We start from the raw sequence: 17,772 nt of genomic DNA on the forward strand, positions 1-17,772 counted from the left end.
AAAAATCGCTGGAAGAACTTAAAGATATACGAGAAAGTGCTTGCCAAAAGTGCTTCGAGGGTTGGAAAAAACGTTGGGTAGGGGGGTTACTTTGAGGGGGCAACATTAATTTTGACGTATAAATAAATACTTTTTGATAAAACTTAAGTCACCTTACTTTTTGAACATACTTCGTACTATGCGGTGAACGTTGATGGTAATGACAAGAAATTTGGCATCATAAAATCTTTTGTTCCTGTTTCATTTTCATTCATTTTCATTCATCAAGAAATTTTTAGGTTATAGAAATATTAAAATGTATCTGGGTAATAAAATAGTTCCTTTTTTCAAAAATAGCTACACAAAAAATATTTCAATTTGTTTCAGTTTTAAAACGGTATCCACTCTAACTTCCGTTAACATAAGAAAGTTATTTAAATTAAAAGCTACGATAGCCATTGGGGACAACCAGTATAAGTTGTGGTATACTGGTGGGTTGCTAACTGTTATGGTTGGGTAATGTAGTAAGTTTTTTGCGGTAGAATTTCACCCTCCAAATCCCCAAAATAATTCTGTGCGCCGTTGATCACCCTGCATATTTAATTTATTTTGTTTTCTAATAAATTCTGTTTTCCTTGTTATCGAATCGTTATTTAAAGCTTGATATATTTTAGTCCATCGAATGCAATCGGGTATGCCCCATAGAAACTAACCTATTCGCCTTGACCAACATATTTGCAAAATTATATAGATATATACACAAACTAATTATCAGTATAACCGGGGCTCTTAGCAACTTCCAAATGCGGTTACGCTAAAGTAACGTATGATCCCACAGGGACGGCGTCTTAATCCTAAACTCCGGCCCGGACCTCTCAGGATACGGCAATACGAAACGGCGATTTCATTAATAAAAATTTTCGTTAAAATTTCGCGTCTCCGAAGTACCGCGCCCTATGCCCTTCGGGATTCGTTCGCGAAATTTATCTCGGCTACCAATAAATAAGACTTAACGTCCATATTTAGGGACGTTAATTAAAGGATTGCCTTATCTGCTCGGTAAGAAGTAAAAAAAACAGATTTTTGAGCAGGCAGAATTATTTTAATATACGTACCTAAGTCATTAAATATCAGATTACAGATATTACGAGCTTTCTTATATTTAAAAGAATTTCGTATTGAAGACCAATCTAGGAGTTTCCGATACAAAAATGTATAAAATCGTATACAGTAAATAAAACCTGACAAAAAGACTTCATCTGAAATGGTTCAAAATTTGCGTAATTTAACTTACTCGATCGAAAGCCGCAAATATTTAACCCCGATCATCCTTAACATTATAGAATATTTATTCTCGAATAAAATACAGGGCGCTACAAAAAATAGTTCAAGATAATTTATATATAATTTTTTGCAAAGGGCGTAAATAAATAAAGCGACCATCCATTTTTTTCTGAAAAACTTTTATGGACATGACGAGACTTTTTTTCTCTTTTAAAATTTTGATCTGAAGCTTCTTTTATGATATTTTACTTATCTCACACTGCGTTACACTTTTTTTATTATTTTTGGGTTAATTGAAGGAAACAACGCAAATTTATGCTGAATTAATTAAAAGAAATTGTTATTAATAGGAATATATAGGCATTGCAAAAACTTAACTTTGACAGCATGTATCTTGAAAATAAAGCATTCAAACGAAAAATGACAGATAGAAAGTCCTATTAGTTTAATCAAAGGAATATATGGTAATTTTTTTACACACAATGTTAGTTTATTAGTTTTATTTTTTAACTTTATTCAGTTTTTAACTTAGAAAATATAAAAAAAATGGTTATACTTGTTTGCACAGAGTTTTGCTTGTACTGCCTCGTATTATGTGAAATATTTCTTATTTCATCACTTGTGTGGTACTGTATCAAGTGATAACTAAACCTAATAATTGTGCTCTTATTGAAAATGATAGAACTGAGTTCATCTTTTTGTACTTTCACATTTGCGTAGTTGAAATATTTAATTGACTTGAAAATGGATTCAAGGAAAACCAATGGCAGATACGAGTTTAGACACGTTATTTAAAAAATAAGTTGTAGCACGAGCTACTGATATTTGGTTTGATTGACAATTTATTTAATGCATATCCTGTCCTAGGTGACACCGTACGTTTTATGCTAAACGTAACCCAAACTCATATAACAAAGGAAAATCGTCGATGTAGGAATTGAAACTGTAGGGAGGCAGGCAAACAAGAGTTTTAACGTGATTAGTGAAACAGAAATAATTAATTAGGATGTATTTCGCACTCATCCGCTTCGTCATTAGCTAAAGGTCTTGATTTGGGGACAATCAACCCCACCCCTTCGATTGAGGTTGTTCACGACACAAACGCGTTCCCATTACGCTGATGTTACGAGTATATGGATCACTTTAAACTACCCGGGATGATTTAATCGCGGTTCAATTAACAGATGAGAGTCATTATTTACTATATACAAAAAAGCTAACAGTGACTAAATAACATTTTAATTAGTAAAATAAACAACTTCACGCTAGTAATTTTTTAGTTATTTCGATAACAGGAATGCTGGTCAGAAAAAGTTTCCAACTATCTCGTAGCAAAGTCGCGTGCACTAGAATTCAATTAGTTGCTTGCATGGGTTAGTTGTCGTTTGTCCCTTTGATAACAGATTTTAGTTTTGATTAGATGACCGCAATTGTAACAAACTTATTAACATGTTGCTTGATATAAAATCATTTATAAGTTAGATTACACCTTTTATTACGTAAATTTAAAACGATATTCTATCTATTGAAACAATTGAACCCTTGAAACCCTTTGTCAGTATTTATAAATACAATAATTTTACTGCCATAATCGAGAAGCACTGTTTGAGATATTTCTTATATTTTTCAAAATTTAAAAATCTGTCATCGTTTATAATGACCCATACAGTATCTACGTTAACTGTAAGTGTGCTCCTAATAAAACGTGAACAATAATCTATAATTTACAACTGCAACGGCTATGTCGCTGACCTTAATAAACATCAAAAGTTAAGTCTGAAAAAAGTGAATAGAAATCGAATTAGATCGGGAGTAAATAAATCAAAAGAAAAAGTCATAACTCAGAAAATATGTTCTCCTCTTTTCCAATCCGATCTGATAATATTGTTACGCTCTTAAATCAACTAAAAAACACTCCGCATAAACTAACCAAAGCCACAAACGTATTTCATTCAAAATAATATTTAAAATCACTAAGAGCTAAAACTGTATGCAGACTAACTAGCAGCGTGCTTTCTCACGACAGGTGTGGAATTTTCGAGTCGACTCTCGAAATACAGACGCTGCAATCAGACGCCCATTCCCGCTTTCCGGTTTTTTTTTTGTTCGGGGTTAGTTAGAGACGAGCGCAACCATTTGTAATTTTTGCGTATTATTTAGCGCTTCAAGATAGAGAGTTCATATGAATAGGTTTTTTGTTCAGGGTTCAACAATGGTTTTGCTCGCTGTTTCAAAATCAAACAACTCCAATAAAACATATTTTAAATTTCCGGAATTTATCTGCTTGAACTATTTTTATTCAGAAAATAGATTAAGTGAACTTGAGGAGATGTCCGATTGATAGCTTCAGGAGAATGGTCGATTGAAGAAATGGTTTAAACAAAAGACTAATAAAAATTAACTAAGAAACTAACTGATGTTTCTTTTCTTAACTCGTGCTTAATTCAAGCCTTTGCGAATAACACGCATTTATATCTAACATTTATAAATAAACTTAATAAAAACAACTTAGCTTTATCCATATAAATCATACGTTTATAGCCTTTGACAATGATCATAATGTTAATAAAAAACAATTTAAATATTATCATCGGTAATTTAATATTAAATTTAAAAAATATGGCAGTTATTTTAGATCACAAGCTTAGATTTAAAGAACATTTTAAAAAACTAAAACTAACCAAAACTATTGAAATCGTGTGTTTTGTTTTGATCAGGCATGTAAAATTCTTATTCAGAAAGTGCTTTATGTAAGTGTTAGGTTTATCCATGCTTTGAGGAAATTTAATGATATGTTGTTTCTGTTCTCACATAAGAAATAAACTAAAATTAATCATGCCTTATGATCATGTTGGTTTTGTATTGGTTCGGAAGAGTAGCCAAACTTAGACATGTAGTTTTACAATAATTTTTATGAAAGACTTTTTTAATTTTTAATTAATTAATTAATATTTTTTTGTCAGACAAACGCATTATTATTATTATTATTATTATTATTATTATTATTTGTTATGTCGGTAACTGTAAGTGATCTTCTCTTTATCTTGTTATTATAATATTATAATATAGTAATTATTATTATTACTGTCTCCAAAAAAGTTGCGATAACGTCGCCAATTATTTGCGTGTCCCTTATCGCACCTTGGCAACTAAATGTCTTTAGGGGCTGGCGAAACGACTGGAAATGAAATTCCATAATGCATTTTTTTGATACATTCGACACAAACGGCCAAAAGAACTCGATGCACTGAAAAAGCTCCGTGCAACACGTTTATCGGCGTCGGGGATCTGTCTTGCGTGCTTTTAAACGCAAAACACATTGTTGTCGCCGCGACGAGAACGAAATACGAATTTAAGTTCGCAATAAATCAAAATTTTTGTTTTCATCCATTAATCACAACATTTGCGTTAACGCGGAGTCGAAAAAAATATTTACACGTCGTAAATTTTATACTTGGCAAGCGACGGCTACGGGCTTAAGGTGATGTATGTTCTAAACCCGATTGGTAAAAATTGGAAAAGATGCTCCGTGCATGAAGATGTCTCCTTAGGATTTGAACTGAAAGCAAAAAAGCTCACTATATGGCATCTTTTAGCATACGCTATGAATGCGATTTTTTTAATTATTTATTTCCTCGGCAAGAGAGCTTTTTCCTAATACGTACGGCATTGAGAAAACGCTAGCAGACAAGTTTAACTACTTGGATTTTGGAAAATCACCCATTCATGGGAATTTTAAAAGCTGTAAATAGCATTAAAGAAAATCCAATCCAATCTATCCAATCTTGTTCTTCCATTCCTTTTCTATTTATTTTTTTAATTTTTTATATTAATTTAGCTAACGGATATGTTCCATTTGTTTTAAGTCTGCACCTCTCCATTTCATCTGACATAATTAATTCTTCGTTTATTTCGTAGTTGGTTATTTTTTGCATCCGTAGTACTTGACAACGTCTTCTAAGAAACTCCATCTTTGTAGCTTCTAGTCTTTGTCTGTCATCCAAACAACAATATTCTTTACACAGTACTTTTATATATTATTGGTTTTGTCCGTTGATATACTTAATTAAACTACAATAAGGACTTCAATTTACTGATTAATTAAATATTTCTCTTTTAATCAAGCCTTCCTTCGACATATTAACTTTTAAACCGGCCTCATTCTATGTCGCAGATATTTTGCGCATCATATAGACGATGTCATATGAGTCACTCGCGATGAGAAAAGAAAGGTGTCCAGAAAACTGTCATCTCATGGATATATTTTTCAAAAGTGTTGGAGATAAGCAGCAAGTTTGCCGGAGTCCTTTGTCATCTGGATTGAAAGGTCCGAAGAAGACCCATTTTTAAATTTAAACACTAATTAGAAAATCATTCCTTTGGAAAAGAACGAATTTCACTGTTCCACAGGTAACAGAAAACAAAAATGTGAATATTGTCTAATCAAGTTCACAACTATAAGAACAAGTATATAATCCAACAGTAAGTGCTTCTAGGATATTTAATGACATAGAAATAAAAAGAGCACAAAAATTAAAAATTATTTGTTAAAAAATTTGTTTGAAGTTGCAGTTGTCTCAAAACCGGAGCATCAAGCACTTCGTCAAGCAAATTAGATTTTTTTTAATAAAAATTTATTTAAAAAATAATCTTATAATAATGTACAAATCTTGTGCTCGTTTTATAACTAAAAGTTAGTGGAAAACTAAGATATTTTTTCAAGATCCGCTTTTGTAGCCCTACTCATATATATTTTTGCCTTTATTTAAAAATGAATTGACGGTTTCGGACAAATTGTTTGAGAACTTTTTAATAGAAAATATTAATTAGAGAAAAAAACAGGAGAAGAAAAGATCTTTGTAGCAGAAGATTGGTTAAGATTATTATTATATTGTGGGATTTTTTGCTAATTATCAAAACCCTTATTAAAAAATGATTACCTGTGCATTATTTTTACTGCATTTTTAAAAAATTATGAATGGTTAATGGGGTTAATGACCAATAGCTTATTTTCTGCTTTTTTCCGTTATCACCAAATTGCAATTACTGAGAAAGGGCGAATACGTTCCGCGAAGCATCTTTCAATTCAATTTCCTTTTTCGACCGGAATACATACGCATAACAGCATTAACTGAGACCGTGCCACTTAGACATATAGTACACACCTACTTAAAATTCGGAAAATGTCTCTTCGGTACACATCAATTTCAATTTCCATAATTTGAAGAGACGCCTAGCCGTCCACGTTCTAATCACTTTATCTGTCGCCTCAGAATTTATTAAGCGAAGAGGAAAAAGAACGGCCTCAGAAGACCGGAAAGCGTCCCTAAGCTATTTATAAAAAAAACTTTTTTGCCGATTTTTTAAAAGTGACTGCTTAATCGTTAATTTCTTGGGAAACACGTTGAGTTACGCCATTGAATTTGCGATTATTTTACCGGGGAGAAGATTGACCCGTGAATCTGAAATTTCGATCATTTAATTCGTTTATATCGAAAATGCTTTTTCTTTTTAACAACATAAGGTAAGGACGCTAACTAAAAAATTTAAGGTTTAGATTTCTTTTCAACCATTTCTAAATATAAAACTGCAAAGCATCTGACGTCAAACAAGACAGGTCTGTATTTAAATTCAGATATTTTAAAAATATTATCCTGGTAATGGGGCTGCATTGCACCCTTCTTGGAATATTTAGTATTCCTAAAACATTTACAAGACTATTAGACATTATACGAAGAAGTTGTTAGTATACTTTAATTATTGTATGTAGTAGTTTGTATTGGTTCCAAGCCAAAATAAAACAAAAATTAAACACAGACATTTTAAAATTTAATTAAAAAAAAAACTTCTTTAGACATTATGGTAACTGACTGAAAAAAAGTTTTTAGTTGAATGAGATCACAATTCAAAACACGCCACCAAGTGTAGGATGGACTGAAATGCAGAGCCATTGACTAACATAATGGAATTTCGGACAACTGACACCCCCCACAGAGGCCACCCATAGCTACCTGCGTGGAACTGCGACAAAGATAAGGAGAAGAAAAAGAAGTACACAAAGTAAGTACAGGATGGTGAGCTTCAGTCCGAGCTCTCGATCTTGTACTTACACACGTGGCACTGATGAATGGATTTAATCAGAAATAGACCTGGCATTACCATAACTTTCATCTTAATATAGTCATGATTATTTTTTGTGAATTTGCTAAATGAATTGGCGCTCTTCCCGTTGCAAATTTTACGTTTATTGCCATCGAACAGGGACGACAAACCGCACATTTGTCGTGTGTCCCAGTTAGCATAAAGTAAAACAGGCGAATTTTCTCTAAACTCCGGCAGCAGCTCAAGTGGGAAATGTAATAAAAGTTATAAGCGTCCCAGAACTCGGCACGCTGCTTACCCATTGTCTCATATTCCGGGGGAATTTCCGTCCAAAAATAAAACGGTTTCATGCTATAAAATTATGGTTTCCTAAAACGGCTAACGGGTTTCGGGCTTGTTACGCAAAAAAAAACAACGCGCCACAATTTGAAATTAACTTAGTTGCGAAGCTATTCGAAAGTGCCTTTCAGTCGGCGATTAAAATTGTGACATTGTATGCACTAGTAAAAAAGTAAAATTTACTCTCCAATCAGTAGTGTCACATAGAATTCTATTACCTATAGTCTATTCGCCATGCTATTGGTCAGTAGCTTCTGTTGGTTCGTTCTAGACCAGGATCACTGATGACAAGCGACCTCTTTTTCCTTAGATATGGCATATCTGTTTTTAAGCCTCTCTGTGTTAGACATTTATCTTGTTAAACATGTGGTCTCCTCTCTTTCTTTTTCTCAGTCTCTCTTAAGCTCTCCGTTGAGTTTAAATATTCCCTACTAGAGGTTTAAAGCTCGCTCATCACTCTTTTCTCAGGTATAGAAGTGAAACTCTAATAGAGAATATTTGAACTCAGTAGAGAGGTTAAAGAGAGAGAGGATCAGATTGAAAGGGAAAGAAGAAGAGGAGCTATTAAGAGGTCCTAAAACAGAGAGTTTTAAAAAAGAACTCCTTTCACTCCTATACATTATAAAATAGGGATCACTTTTCGTCAGAGGTCCTGATTTAAAGCGAAGGAATTCACACACATTGCTTTTTGCGCCATACTTTTTTTTTTCATTAGAAAATGACCATGGAAGAAATGAAATAAGTAAGTCGAATTCAAAATTAGTGTATTACTTTTTTGAGAAGTAATTTCTAAAATTTCTAAAATTTCTTTAATAAATTTCTAGATTTTAAAATACACCATAATTGAATCCATATATCCCATATTAATTATACGTTTAAAATATTGACCGTTTGGGTGGATGCGTTCAATATTCCAAAGCATTAGAACGAACATACGTTAATAATCATCCGAACATTTTTTATTTTTTCATGGCGGATATCTCACAATTGTCAATATTTTTTCTTGCATAAAATTTTCTTTTCATAAAAGTAAAAACTAAAAAAGTTTCTCTTATGGCATCCAACATTTATATAGAATATAGTCTTAAATTAAAATCAGACCTCTATTTTACGAAAAAAAAAAACTCACGGGCACTTAATTCCGGGAATTCAAAAACTCACTGTAGTTGCGGGCGTAGTTCGTATCATTAGCTGGCGTAAACTCATTTCTCAATGAATGGAAATTTGATTTGATTCTCCCGAATATGTATGGAATTAAATGTTAATCGGCTCGTTTAACATGGCAACGGCAAAAACAACCCCAGCGTTCGTCCAAAAGGCCCGGATTCTGCGAGTCCTACTTAGTTAGCAATTATATATGGGGATTCAGAATGAACTCGGCGGTTACCTACCCCAGGGCCTCTTATCAATAACGGCTCGATGAAAAATGTACAAAACGGCCGCTCGTAAGTGGTTTACCCCAACAAAATTAACGTTGGCCCGTTTGTTTGCCTGATATCCAGGTCCGAATTTAAGCAGCTTGCCCCCCATTCGTGTATTAATTTGAATTTATACAGGCTGTACTTAGCGAAACTAAATTAATGAATATCTATAGAAAAAAACTTTTTTTTTTCAATTTGACCAAGCTTCTCCAATCTCTTGTATTACGGTACCGTGATAATAATAAAGGTACTAATAATATTACGATTCATTTGCAAATTTGAAAGGAAAATACAAACTAAAACGCACAATGTTAAACAATACAAACGGGAGCTAAAAGCAACAAAATACAATATGTGCCAGGAAAGGATACTCCGTTTCAGTATTAAAATCTAATGTCTTATGGGACGGGTATGAAACACTTAAATCTCATATTCATCCGTGCTGTAGGCGATTTTTACTGAGAATAAGAAACTCATTATGCCACTACCAGGATATTCCTTCGCACTTCCGGATTCCATACATAAGAAATGTCGGCAGCTTTTCTTGTACCTTTTCCACCCAACCATGCAACATCAGGTAATCGCTCAATATAATTTTAAAACTGTAGACAAGATGATGTGATTTGATAACTTCAATTACTTTATCAAATATATTTATAATAATATTTGTTATCACTTATTCTCTACCTACATACTCTATATTGCCATTAATAACTAGCGATTAATCGTGGTAAAGGTATAGTTCAGAAATACTAATACACCAAACAATAACACAACCGATATTTAAAAGCCTATAAATTGAACACTAAGTTGCTGAGAAAAGAGACAATAGCTTGGACCGACCATATCACACAACTTAAATTAAATAACAGGCATTAATATAATTAATAAAAATATTTTAATTAAGTGAATCCATTAAACCATGCTTTTTCATAAGTAGCAAAGCAAATAAAGCAATACCACACCACACTCCTTGCGAAAACATCTACAAAAACGCATCAACTCTTAAAGATAAACATGTTTTTAGCAAACTAAATGAATGTATTTGCTACTTAAATCCAGAACTTTATTAGGTCAAAATACCGGAATAAAAACAATCTTAAAAAAATCTTTTGCAAGAACCAAAAAAGACAACACTCTCCGATTTTAGAAGTATCTAAAGCTAGAACAGTGGACACACAACATGTGCAGGAACTTGAAGAAACAATTAAGAAACATGTCATGTGTGAAAGGTGTACTGAAAATTAATGATTTAACAGCTTCGAATCAAACTAAAAAATTGCAGTACAGCACATGGGATTTGATGAATTTACTCCTCGCTGTACCATTGAAATGAAAAGCAGAATCTATTTATACTGATAAAATTTATGTAGGTAGTTTAATTTAATAAAATATGATGAATTAAGAAACTTGCGAATGCTTTTAGCAATCCAGTCTTTCCGACGCCACCGTAATCAAATCTTTTAGCAAATAATCTTACTCGATATTGCGTTCGTTAGCGAAAAGCGGAAGGAGGGAATTCATAGTAACGTCAAAATGATAAAAAAATCAAATGAAATCAAGTCGTTAAAAGGCGTTTTGTAAGACTCCTAATTTTATTTGATTACCTTTGAAGTAATACTCACGCGCTACCAGTAAATTTATAACGTACATCCCTGCTTGATTCTTTTATAAATGTCACGGAAACTTGGTCCCTTTCTCGTTCGCACACAGAGAAAATTAATACCGTGCCGCTTATGGGAAAAATTGACGGAAAATATTGCCTAATTTTCGTTTTATTACGCCGAGTTTTCTGGCCTTTCTTTGGCTAATTGAGAGTCCTTTTCACATTCTATTCGCCTTTTGCTACACGCGGCCACAAATTGGGACATTACTTTTTTAGTTGAACAGGAAATCATTACCGGTTATGGTCACGCGCCCTTTTCGGCAACGGTCCGTAAAGCGTTGACATTTGCATTTATATTTAAGAAGACAAGAAGGGGGCGCGAATGTCTGCAAATTTAATCGGGGTTTTTTTGGGAAATTTTATAGGGAGGTTATGGAAACAAATAAAATTATGAACAGTTCTAACAGTTTTGATTAGTTTTGGTTGGTGTTGGTTGATTGGTTACAACAAAACTTTATGTACAAAATTATTTAAAGTTTTTAATATAGAAGCAAGCATATTTTAATTTATATGAAAAAAAAATGCTTCTTCCTGATTTCAAGAATATAACATTTGCCTACATTATCTTTAGCCGCTTTTCCAATAATCACGTTTAAAATTTAGTTGAAATTACTAAAACGGATTTGGAAAAATTACAATCAAAAGTTTATTGTTATCGGCCATTTCTTAATAATATATTATGCAACAAGTGCGGTAGACGGCATTTGTCTCACGAGTTTATTTGTCAAATGAGATTTTAGGCAATGAAATCAGCAAGAAAAAATCTTTTCAAATAAATTAAAATATACTGGGTGTTATATTTTAAACAATGCAAGTTAATGTCATTTTGATAGAATTGCAACTCACGGTATTCCATTTAATAACTGACAAAAGATAACAGGTATAAAACCCTACATCAATTATATTAGTTCTTTTTCTAACTTTTCAAGATTACGCGTAGGTAGGTTTATTATCGTAATGTCACTTTATACTGAGTCTTACCGTTTCTGAGATATTTTGAATTTTATGTCAAAAGTGACGTTTGTTGGGTTCCATTTCTTGATGACTTTATTTTAGTGTCCCGTGTTGATATTTGAAATAATACAACATAGAGAAATCGTTTTTATAATTTTATCGTATTGGCCCATTTAAAAAAGGGTGGCTTTGTAGGTATATGTCTTTGTATATGTACAATAAAAGCAAGTTTCGATTTAAAATTTTATAGATTCTTAGATACATCATCTAATAAAATTAATATTCTTACTTTTTGAAACTACAGGATGGTGAATAATTTCCATATCATTCCGGATATCATTATGGAATTATAAGGGGCACTTTTCCTTAGAGGATTTGAACTGAATATTTTTTTTTGTCCACCTTAACTATTTCGTAATGTTTCGCGTAACATAAAAACCACAAAAAAAAATTAAGTTCATTGAGACTGCTTCCACTTTCACCAGTGACGTCCACGTAGGCATGACATTGAAGCTTCGGATAGAAAAAAAAGTGATAAAAACTTTAACACCCTGCAGCTGAAAAATTAAGAGTAAGTATTAGCACTCTATTCACAAATTGTATATTTGGATAAAATTCTATAACGAAAATTTTGTTTAAATTGTGCAACGCTCTCAAAATTTACGTTGGGATTTTCAAGTCAAATCGAAAAATAGATGTCTTCAAGTTTTCAGGTTTATACCGGGTGCGCGCCAAACAAAAATCGTCAGTTTTGTTTTCACATTTTAGCTGCCTGGTCCAAGGTTTACCATTTAAAGGTGAAAATACTCATAAAAATACGTTCATTGTCAGAAAAGTTACTAGCAATCAAAAACGGCGTTACCTTTCTAAGCGAAATTCTATTTCAAATATTCGGTTTTCAAATCGCGATAAAATGCGAAGCGAAAACTAAACCCATCTTCGCTTTAATTGGCTCAATCTCCCCTTGAAATCACGGAAGAGTTATAAATTGAGATCAAACCCGACCAACGCAGTTCCACTGAACGAAAATTCTGTAAAGAGAATCCGAGAGGGTACGCAAACGTTTGGACGTGATAAGGCGGGATTGCCTGAAGACTTCGTTTCAATATGTCGATATTACAGTGGGGGGATCGCCTCAGATTCAAATATATCTAAAAGGCAAACAGTATTTGTAAATATTCCGGGGGAATTGTTCCGCACATACATACTGTTCCATTGAGAAGGGTAGAGCAGGTTTTTGATTCAACAATAAATTCGAATAGCAATTAATTCAGTAACGTAGAGTCAAGAGATGATTGCGTAACGCAGCTGTTTGTTCTTATAAGATAGTTTTGACGACACCTTATTTTCGGTGAGCATACTGCCCACATTCATTATAAATCTTGATAATATTTAATTAAAGTGTTTTTTTGAAATTTCAAAAAAAAAAAAACTTCAACAGCTCGATATACAAGAAACCTTTTAATAACACCAAATATTATTTAAACCAAAGAGACAACAAAACAAAGAAATAATTAAGGAAGAAGAGCAAATCTTGCCACTTTTAGTAGAATAAATCGATATTTAAAATCGAGGACACTGTAAAAAAAATAATACCAACAATTTAGCAATTTAGAATTTTATTTTCTGCCCCAGTCTGCAATAATGTTTTACTTTATTTTTTTTATAAAAAACTGTCTAAAAATTTTTCAACATGAAAACTAAATTTTCAAAAATTAAAAATTTATAGATTAGTACATTTTAAAACTATCTTCAATTATACAGTTTTCTAAAACAATTTCATAGTAACAAAACCTATTTTTAACTAAACAGGGTATTATATGTTTCAAATTTCTTTCAATTGATTGGCAATGATGAATAAAAGCAAATATAGAAAAACTGGGTTCGATAGGCACGTAGGTAAAGTAGATAGATACCGAAAGTTCGATCTGACAAATAAGATCTATATAGGTGTTGTGTACTGTATAAATTGATTTTTTTCAAAAAATATCTTCTTAAAGCAGATATTGTATTTTATCACGTTGTTGTGCCACCCTATATGCACTAGTTTCCACTACCCGAACCCTTAAGAAGATTGAACTTTTTATGTTCGAATGAAACCGATGATTTGCGCAGCCCGCGAAATTCACGAAACGTTTTTGTGTATCGTATTCGCCGACACAAGTAGATAATTATTTGATCGATAGACCTAATTCTAACGGCTCGCGTGCCGAAAGCTTTTACAAATTATATACTCTTGCGCCGAAATTACATAAACCGCACACCTGTACACAATTTTAACAATTACGGTACCAATAGGCCACGAAATATGATTTTCAAGACGCTATATATTGGTGGAATCGAAATTTTCTCTGGTCGCGTTCCGGATTTTGACATATTTTACTACGGAATCGCATGTGACAAGGTCATCGAGTGTCGTGCTTGGCGGTAATGAGAATTCGACTGAAAACTTTTGCGATTTTTATAGTTATTAAGGGTGCTAAAAATGGCTTCAAATATTCAGTTCCCTAACTAGAAAAATATTTTTTTTTGACATTAAAGTGAAATACAGAACAGGGACTAAAAACATTTTTTGATCTTGGGCTTCACGCTTTTCAATTTCCTTTCCAAAAAATTTTCAACCAATGAACTTAAACAAATTTTTTTATCTTTTCCAGTCGTTACTTCGAAAGTGAGAGCCAATGAGCGTTGCAGTGCCGAAGAATTAATGCAGTGTTCGAAGCCACTTTCTGTACTTGATTCGGGTCTAACCTTCGTATCAAGCAAAACGGATTTGGACCGAATTTGCCCGTAAGTTACAAATTTAACCACCGTATCACATTATAAATCATAACCCATCGTATTTAATTATATCATATTAAACAACGACAAGCAAACAAACTAATATTCTTTACTTGCATAAAATTTTAAATGGACGTGTGGACTCCTCTGAGATATTAGCAGGAATTCGATTTAATGTAGCATCTCGACAATTTAGAACCATGCCTTTATTTATTATTCCTTTAGAAACACCAATAATTCCCAAAATTCTCCTCTGCTTCGTATGCTGAGAGCTGTAAACCTGCTTACACCTGGACTTGTTCACAATCTCATGTGATTCCCTAAAGAACATAGTCACTTTTAGATCGACACTCGTTATCTAATTCGTAATCTTTTCATGACTTTACTTATTTGAGGTAGATTACAAAATAAATTATTAATAAATAAATATAATAAATGTATATGATGTATTTAATAAAAGCTATCAAAGCTATGTTAAAACATTTTTTCTTGTATTAATAATATGATTTCATAATCTATAGAGGTCTTATTATTATTAATATTTTATATAATATAATAATTTTTACCTTTCATAGGTTGAACGTTGAAAGTCACTAGTCCTCACTCGAGATCTTTCATAGTTTATGAAGAGACGATGGTTGCTTCATACAAATTTGTGTTACAATTAGACAAACCCCCCTTTGTCACTTTTTTATGTCAAATGTTGTAAAAAGTATAAAATTATCTAGTTCCAAAAACAACAGATTTCTTTTGGAAACGTTTCAGCAGATTCCGTTGTCTGTATGTTGCACATTTTTCATACCCCCTATATTAGTGTGACGCGGTACGGCCATTTATTTTTGAGACCTGTCAAAATTTGGGATCCAAACAAATCTATATGCCAAAGCAGTTATTACCAATTCTTCACTGTTTAATAATGAAAAAGAAAAATATCTACCGACAATTATGAACCCCTTACTATCCAACCTCCAGAATATGCCAATTGCAAATAGCACCACTCCGACAGGAATCCTGTAGACGTTTCGCCAAGATCTCACTTGGCATCTTCAATGCTCGTGCTCCGAAAACACTTCGAACACTGGGAAGTTATCGGCGATGCGTGCGGTATTTATACCCTGCGCCGGAGGTGATAACGGTGCGGCTTGTGCGGGAGGGGAGGTGGCTCCGACCCCCGAACTGTCGCGTTTCAGATTCAAATGTTCTAGTAATTTCAAAAGCTCCTCTTTGCCAATAGGCCATACAACAAATACGTCATCAACGTATCTTGTCCATAGTTTTGGCTTCAGATTTGCCTTCTCTATTGCTTTCTTTTCGAAGTAAATCATGTCGGTAAATTTTCCCGTTGTACATAAAGTAAGCATTTTTCAGGCAATGTCTTGACAGATCCATTATGTACGGCGGAAGATCTTCGTTTTATTCTATAAGCAAGAGTGCCTCTTCTAATGGAATTCTCGGGTAGAGGGATTTGACATCGAAACTTGCTATAATGTCGTCCTTGTCCATCTTGAGAGAACCTAAAATCTGAGTGAAATGTTCTGAATTTTTAACATAGGAATCTGCCTTTTCCACTATGGGCTGAAGCGCACTGGCTAGATGTTTTTCCAGCTTGCATAATGGTGAGTTAAAGGCGCTTACGATTGAACGCAGGGGAACCCCGTCCTTATGGATCTTTGGAAGCCCGTAGAATTTTGGGCAACGACTCGATTTTTCCCTCGGAATAAGTTTCTTCTTTGTATCCTCGTTTATTGATGAGTCGAGAATTTTGGACTTAATTGTTTTTCCAAATATGTCGTGGGATCTCTGGTGACTAGTTTGTATATTGGGTCGTTCAAAGTATCCTCAATTGTGCATTATAGTCCGACGTATTCAAGACGACAGTGGCATTTCCTTTGTCTGCTAACATTATTATAATATTTTCGTTTTTGTTTAGATTCTTTAAGGCTTGCATTTCTTCTTTGCTTAAGTTTGGTTGCGGTGGTTTGTCTGTCTTAAGACTCTGGCGACATCTTGCCTAATTAACTTCGCATCTTGTTCGTCTATGATAGAAAGACTTGCTTCGACGTGGGAAACGATCTCTTCGACGGGTACTCTTTTTGGAGCTATTGCATAGTTAAATCCCTTATTCAGTACGCTGACTTCTGTATCGGAAAGATGGTGTGCTGAAATATTACGAACTGTACTGCTTCGGTTTGTATTTGACTGAAGGATTTCTAATTTCTTCCACAGTTTTTTTTTACGTGATGTCCTTGTCTTTCTCAGTGTACCATGAGGTTAATAATTCTATGCGGTCCCACAGCAACTGATGGATCTCTTTGCTCAGTTTCAGGTGGAGTCTGAAAAGTTGTCGCTCAGTCTCACTAATAATAACACTTCCCTAATATTTTATTGTTCTATTTTCGTTTTTAAGATAAAAAATAAAAACATAATTATTCGACATATCTGCCTAATGATTGGCATTTGACACAACGGCAAACCACCTTAAGTTTTATATTACTTATTAGAGTGAGGCTTTCCTCTCTTTTTACGCAAATTACATTTGGTCTCCATTCCGATGCCAACTTATTTCACAAATTTCAATTTAAAAATGCGCCTTAAATAAACCACAAGGGCATCGAAAAACAAATGCCGAGTTAGGGCGAGTTTCCGAGCCCCGGGGGGAGCGAGGGACGGGAAACAATTTTTTAATTTCAACTTTCGCGCAGTAAAATTTCCCGGGTATATTTGGAAACTTATCCTTTTACGCAACGAACAATTAGTAATCTAACCAAAACAGTTTTTTCCGGATACACGAAAAAAGGAGAAAACGGGCAAGGAAACGCCGCGAGTATTTTTTCCGCTGAAGATGGCTACGAAACGCTTTCCTGGAAATTTGGGACGCGGCGCGCATTAAATCTCCATTTATCCATTGTCGGATTCAATCGGCTCCTGAAAACAAAACACTGTCGCGACGAATGCCGAGCCGCTAGATTTCGGTTATGGAGATTGACGTGTGAAGCAATACCCGGAGGATGCAAAAAAAAGTTTAGCTGACAATCGCGATGTCTTTTTCCGTAAAAGGAATTCAAATTTCAATAGATGGCGAGTTTGAAAATGGTGTAGTATTTTTTTTGCAACATCAACACCAAAATTTTCAAAATCCGTTAAAAAAAAGCTCATAGACTTTACTTCCATTCATCATCAAGTCGGCATGATTGAAAATTCTGACAGTTTGTTTGGATTATCATGGAAAACAATAATGAATTTTAA

General features: G+C 33.6%; 1 protein-coding gene across 1 annotated transcript in view; it reads left to right on the plus strand.

The window, feature by feature from the left end:
* The window catches only part of LOC132699914 (uncharacterized), an 82,901-nt gene that overhangs the window by 47,307 nt on the left and 17,822 nt on the right, over positions 1-17,772 (plus strand). Inside the window, exon 2 of the mRNA XM_060666905.1 lies at positions 14,403-14,535. Within this exon, the coding sequence (XP_060522888.1) occupies positions 14,403-14,535 (133 nt within the window). The remainder of the gene's footprint in view (positions 1-14,402; positions 14,536-17,772) is intronic.

This window comes from Cylas formicarius, unplaced genomic scaffold (genome assembly GCF_029955315.1).
Source record: "Cylas formicarius isolate icCylForm1 unplaced genomic scaffold, icCylForm1.1 PGA_scaffold_3__17_contigs__length_32017465, whole genome shotgun sequence".
NCBI classification, from domain to species: domain Eukaryota; kingdom Metazoa; phylum Arthropoda; class Insecta; order Coleoptera; family Brentidae; genus Cylas; species Cylas formicarius.